At 48.9% G+C, this 5,869-nt stretch overlaps 1 protein-coding gene across 1 annotated transcript; it reads right to left on the reverse strand.

The window, feature by feature from the left end:
- Nucleotides 1-860: 860 nt before the first annotated feature.
- LOC119353219 (ABSCISIC ACID-INSENSITIVE 5-like protein 3) lies at nucleotides 861-2,902 on the reverse strand. The gene is made up of 4 exons (XM_037619816.1): nucleotides 2,683-2,902; nucleotides 1,853-2,500; nucleotides 1,684-1,755; nucleotides 861-1,245 (listed from the first exon to the last, which is right to left on the reverse strand). Exons 2-4 carry the CDS (start codon nucleotides 2,447-2,449, stop codon nucleotides 1,090-1,092), a joined length of 825 nt encoding a protein of 274 aa, XP_037475713.1. The 5' UTR covers nucleotides 2,450-2,500; nucleotides 2,683-2,902; the 3' UTR covers nucleotides 861-1,089.
- Nucleotides 2,903-5,869: the final 2,967 nt, after the last annotated feature.

The following is a 5,869-nucleotide window of genomic DNA, read 5'->3' on the forward strand; positions in this document are numbered from 1 at the left end:
TTGCAAACTAATGTTGTAGATCAATGGCTCGCGCTGTAGCTCCCCTGAATTTTAATGCGTTTCTAGAGAAAGCTAAGTTGAAAACTGATGGAAGCAATTATGCGGACTGGGTCTGTGATTTGAGGATTATCCTCACTGTTGCACAGAAGGCTTATGTCTTTGATGCACCGCTCGGTGCGCCACCCCTTCCAGCGTCGTCTGTGGATGTTGTGAACGTCTGGCAGGCACGTTTTGATGACTACTCGGTAGTTCAGTGCGCCATATGTTTTAAGGCTTAGAACCGGGGCTCCAAATACGTTCTGAGCACCACAGAGCATATGAAATGTTCCAGGAGCTGAAATTGGTATTTGAGGCCCACGCCCGGGTTTAGAGGTATGACGCCACCGACAAGTTCTTTAGCTGCAAGATGGAAGAGAACAACTCCGTTAGCGAGCACGTACTCAAAATGCATGGGTACTTCAACCGCTTGAATCAGTTCAGAGTTAATCTTTCGGATGAAGTAGCAATTGATAGGGTTTTTCAGTCATTGCCATCAAGCTACAAGAGAACTATAATATGCAAGGGATGAAGAAAACAATCCATGGGCTCTTCGCAATGTTTAAGGCCGCGGAAGTAGAAATCAAGAAAGAGCATCAAGTGTCGATATGTTAACATCCCCCTCCCAGTGTTACTTCACAAGTGTTGCAGATTATAAATTGGGATGGAGGGAGGACAGTTTACAATCGCTTGAGTGTGTGGACATTTTCAGCGTGCAATGTTCAGTAACCGGCAGTTAAAGAATTTCCATGAGTAGTAAGGAATTCCTTATCCAAGAAAGATGCATTGATTGGTGCTGCAACAGCACCCAACCAGAAACGAACTTGCAACCCAAAGAGACAGACTGCACTGCACACATATATTTAAGAGAGTTGGTTTAGATTAGCTGACGTTCTTCTTCTCACTCAGCGTTTCATCCCAGGTAGTACAGATTCCTAACGCCCTACTACTCTACTAGAGAGAGAGTCTTGGCTACTACGCGCGTACTATGAACAAGGCGGTGGCGGTGGCGGTGCGGGCGTGTCTCTCTCTCGCCGTCGATCGATCCATCGATCAGAAGGAGGCCGAGTTGATCCGCCGGAGCTGGTGCCGGTGCTGCTTCGGCTCCGCCTCCGGCTGGGGCATGTAGAGCACCGCGTGCCGCCGGAGCTGCTGCTGCCTCTCCCCCGCCTCCTGCTGCGGCAGGAACTGCATCACCGGTTCCAGCTTCTGCAACACCAAACACAACCATGAGAAGAAAAAGAAATTTAGCTCCGACGAAGAGACTTGATCAACAGTGTTCAGACTTCAGAGTCTGTTGTGGTGCTCGGCAGTAAGCCAACAAATGCCAGCAGCAGTTCAGTCCAGGAATCGAGATAGGAGGCTTAGATTAAGAGGTTTAATCTCCTAGCTTACACTAACAATGAAAAAAGTTCACACTAATAATGAGGTTCATAGATGAAAAATTATGACATTCAGACAAGATCACACCACTGTTTGGAGCAGCCGGAGCAGGAAGTTTGGAAGTGGTCATCATCTATTATGACCAGTACAGCACATTCTTGTCCTGATTGGCCTTTGACTAGTGGCACAGGACTTGCGTACTGCACTGGCTTACTGCGGCCAAGGCACAAGTGAATTAACCAGAGATGTAGATTTTTTTTTTACCTTGAGCTCCTTCAGATGCTCGATCTCCTCCTCCAGCCGCGAGATCTTGTTCTCCAGCTCGTTCGTGTAGGCCTACGGCACCGTAGGCATGGCGAATCCGTCAGAAAGACGCGGTTTTTTAGGGTGCGGAATTATTTACCGGAGAAGGTGACCGGGAGAGAGACCGCACCTGCTTCCTGGCCCGGGACCTCGCCGCCGACTCGCGGTTCTTGATCATCCGCTTCTGCCGCCGCTCCACCGTCTTCTCCACGACGCCGTCCCCGCCCACGACCGCGGCGCCGCGCTTCCGCCCGCCGGCCTGCGAGAGGAACCCGCCCTGGTACACGGCGTCCAGCACGGGGCCGGCGCCCACGCCGAGGGGCCGCGGCAGGGGCCGGGTCACGTACTGCTGCGGCGGGTGGTACTGGTGCAGCCAATGCGCGCCGGCGCAGCCCCCGCCGCCGACGGGCACGCCGGCGCGCGAGAGGAAGTCCTCCAGTGTCATCTCGCCCACCGTCGGCTGCCGGCCGCGGCCGGCGCTCTCGATGTCGCGCCACACCTCGTCCACCGTCTTCTTGCCCGTCCCGGTTCCGCGCGGCTCCGCGTCGTCGGCGGGGAGCACCGTGCGCAGGAGGTCCTCCAGGTTCATGCTCCGCAGCGGCTCGCCCAGGTGGCTCTCCACCTCGTTGAGCGTGAGGCCGTAGACCGACCCCTGCCGGGACAGGGCCCCTCCCCCGCCGCCCCCGCCGCCGCCGCCGCCGAGGGACGACATTGTCTGAACTCCCATCCACGCACCAGCTTCCGACAGCCACCCCCTCGCCTGACGTGTCGCGATCAGCTGCAGCCAGCCAGCAAAGGTCAAACAGGGAAACCACACGCCATTACAGACGGAAAGAACAGCAACCACCTCGGCCGGCCGGTCAACGGAAACAAATCCTAAGCATGCCAAGAAGAGGTGGGGAGAGAGAGAAAATCTCGCAACCAAGCAACAGGAAAGAAAGAAAATGGTGCAGTTCTTGCCTGTTTCACCACCGCCGGGACTAGATCAGAATCCGGTGAGGCAGATGAGAGTATTAATTTAGGATTGCCGCAAGAGGGGCTCCGGCCGGCCGTGTGGGGGAGAAGGGGGGGGGTGCTAAAAGGGGGAGGAGGAGAGGGGGAGAGAGAGCTGGAGCTGGTGGTGAAAGAGGAGACGATGATGCCTTTACAGTGCTACAGCTTGGGCAGCGGCATTATATTTTTGGCCGAGGTGAACAGTAGGAGCAGTGAGTGAGAGTGACACTAATGATGAGCAGGGTAAATAATAAGAGGAGTGCCGGCTGGGCCACACCAGAGGAGGGGAGTGAAGGGAAGCTCATTGAATAACAAAAGGAGTTTTTTGGGGCTTTCAGCTTGGGTTCACGTCCTTGTTTTATCACAAACATTCAAAAGAGAGAAACAAAAAATGTCTGGCCTCCATTATTTATTTTCCTTCATGCAGGTAGGCAGATGAGGTATATAATTTTGTCCTAGGAGCCAACCAAACACCATCATATATATTCATATTCGTGTGCTCAAATTAAGCCTGGCCGAGGAAGGGGAATCCACTCCCACGAAAGGCACAAAAGCCACCGCTCGAAGTGGAAATGGCAACTTCAGGCCACACACACACCACACGGAGGAAAATTCCTCGTGCCTCCAGCAGCCCTGGCAGCCCGTAACTAAGCCTAGTTAATCGAGCATTGCGGGGTGTGATGATGGCTCAGCACTTGTTTATTCATCGGTTCCCGTTGCATGAAACAACGTCTCCTCCCCCTCCCCACCTTTGCCTTGAAGGGACACACACACACACACATCTTTCCTCGCCCAATGGCAGGGCCGGATAAAGCCTCTCTTGTAAGCAAGATCCGTGGCAAAGTTTTATCCTCTAATGATGCTAATTATCACGCCTTGCTCCACCAAAGCGGCCTCTGATGATGCCAGTTGGGCACTTAGCATTAGCGGCATATGGATCTTCCTTATTCCTTGGGAAAAGGCACAAATTGAAAAATGACAGTTTGGCTGACATGTCACTAATAGATTGTGTGTTTAAGTCAAGTCATGTTTCGTTTGTACCCATCATTTGTGGTGTTTTTTATTCTTTTTGTTGTTTTAGTTGATACTGTACTATGTATGTTTCAGACCTATCTGTTTTTCTTTTTATAAAGATGGATGTGTGCATCATGATGATGCAGAGGCCAGGGTTATTCCGCTTTTCCCAAGTGTTGCCTCTAGGACACAAAACCATTGGGCTTTGAGAGCAGCCAACAAAAAAAATTGCATTAATGGAAACCTTGGATGGTTGTGCAGCGTTTGCATTGGAGTCTTCATCAAGCTCGACAGAGATGGTGTTTGTAGGTGTTCTTGGAGGTGAAGGGGAGCCCGCGAGTGAGGCTTTCTTATGCTCAACAATTAGTGAGACTTTCTCGGGTTAGAAAGTAAACCATCCTACCATACGCTAGTCCATGGCATCTTTTCATGGGCAAATCTACCTTATGCTCAACAATTTCACTAGAAACCAAACGAGCCAAGAAAAAGCATTTAAAGATCACTAAATTCTAAGGCACTGACCACAAAAAAGGTTGATTGGTAACATGGAAAGCATCCTCCTCTTATGAAGTTCACCAAATATACGTGCATCCTTCAATACACATGTGGTGCCCTGAAGAGCACCCTCCTACCACGTTCGGAAAAAGGAAGCGAATTCTGCAAGGTAAGTTCAACAGTGAGAAGATGAAATCATCCATTTAAAAAGGTGTTTTCAGCAGACCAAATCGTACATTGGAAGATAATAATGCGTTAACTATTTTTGCGTGCTTTCTACCCTTCGATTGCTTTGAGGTGTACGACGGATTCTGTTTAGTGTGGGGAGGCCTTATTTCCTTGTTCGGTCCATCCGGCAAAGTCTTGAACCGATAATTGGTGTCTGCTCTGAGATGTACGACGGATTCTGGTAAGCAGGATGAAGCAATATGACAGATGAAAAAACAATACTTGGGTGCCTTGAGAGCCTATCAGAAAAAAAATGTTTGTTCGCATGAGAGTTCAGACAAAATCACATCCAACACACACCATTGGACTTTGAGAGCAGCCAACAAAAAAATGACATTGATGGAAATCTTGGATGGGCGTGTAGTGTTTGCATTGGAGTCTTCATCAAGCTCGGCCAAGATGGTGTTTGTAGGTGTTCTTGGAGGTGAAGGGGGAGCCCATGAGTGAGGAGGCGTTTGTCGTTGGTGTCATTGGGGAAATTCTGCAAGAAAGACATAAGAACATCCAAGTCGATCGAAGCAACATTAGTGAGACTTTCTCGGGTTAGAAAGTAAACCATCCTACCATACGCTAGTCCATGGCATCTTTTCATGGGCAAATCTACCTTATGCTCAACAATTTCACTAGAAACCAAGTGGGCCAAGAAAAAGCATTCAGAGATCATTAAATTCCAAGGCAATGACCACAAAAAAGGGTGATTGGTAACATGAAAAGCATGCTCCTCTAATGAAGTTCACTAATTATGCGTGCATCGTTCAATACAGAGCACCCTCCTACCATGTTTGGAGAAAGGGAAGTGGATTCTGCAAGGTAAGTTCAAAATTGAAAAGATGAAATCATCCATTTTAAAAAAGTGTTTTCAGCGGACCAAATCGTACATTGGAATATAATAATGCATGAACTATTGTTGCGTGCTTTCTACCCTTCGGTTGCTTTGAGGTGTACGGTTGATTCTGTTTAGCGTGGGGAGGCCCTATTTCCTTGTTCGGTCCATCCGGCAAAGTCTTGAACCGATAATTGGTGCCCGCTCTGAGGTGTACGACGGATTCTGGTAAGCAGGATGAAGCAAATATGACAGATGAAAAAACAATACTTGGGTGGCTTGAGAGCCTATCAAAAATAAAATGTTTGTGCGCATGAGAGTTCGGACAAAATCACATCCACCCCTCAATTTTTTTGTGTGGAATCTCCATGTATTAATTTTGATGTTGTAACACATGTTATTTTTTTAATAAACTCGGTTAAAGTTTACCGTAGTTTGACTCTGACCAAATACGCAACAAAATTTGCAAGGCAATTTAAGAAAAAAAAAACATATGTGTACTTGTCAGCATTCTCCTCCGACGTCAAAAACCATTAAACAAGTGATTTCGCAGGATCAAATCGTGCGTGGAAAAGGTAATAATTGGCCAACTCC

The sequence above is a fragment of the Triticum dicoccoides genome, chromosome 2A (genome assembly GCF_002162155.2).
Source record: "Triticum dicoccoides isolate Atlit2015 ecotype Zavitan chromosome 2A, WEW_v2.0, whole genome shotgun sequence".
Lineage (NCBI taxonomy): Eukaryota > Viridiplantae > Streptophyta > Magnoliopsida > Poales > Poaceae > Triticum > Triticum dicoccoides.

Bases quoted from the DNA above. Each gene is read 5' to 3' on its own strand.
- LOC119353219 (XM_037619816.1), bottom strand. From the start codon at position 2,449: ATGGGAGTTCAGACAATGTCGTCCCTCGGCGGCGGCGGCGGCGGGGGC. The intron at 1,756-1,852 runs GTGCGGTCTCTC...ACGGTGCCGTAG, and splicing joins GGTCCCGGGCCAGGAAGCAG to GCCTACACGAACGAGCTGGA. The intron at 1,246-1,683 runs GTAAAAAAAAAA...TTGGTGTTGCAG, and splicing joins AGCATCTGAAGGAGCTCAAG to AAGCTGGAACCGGTGATGCA.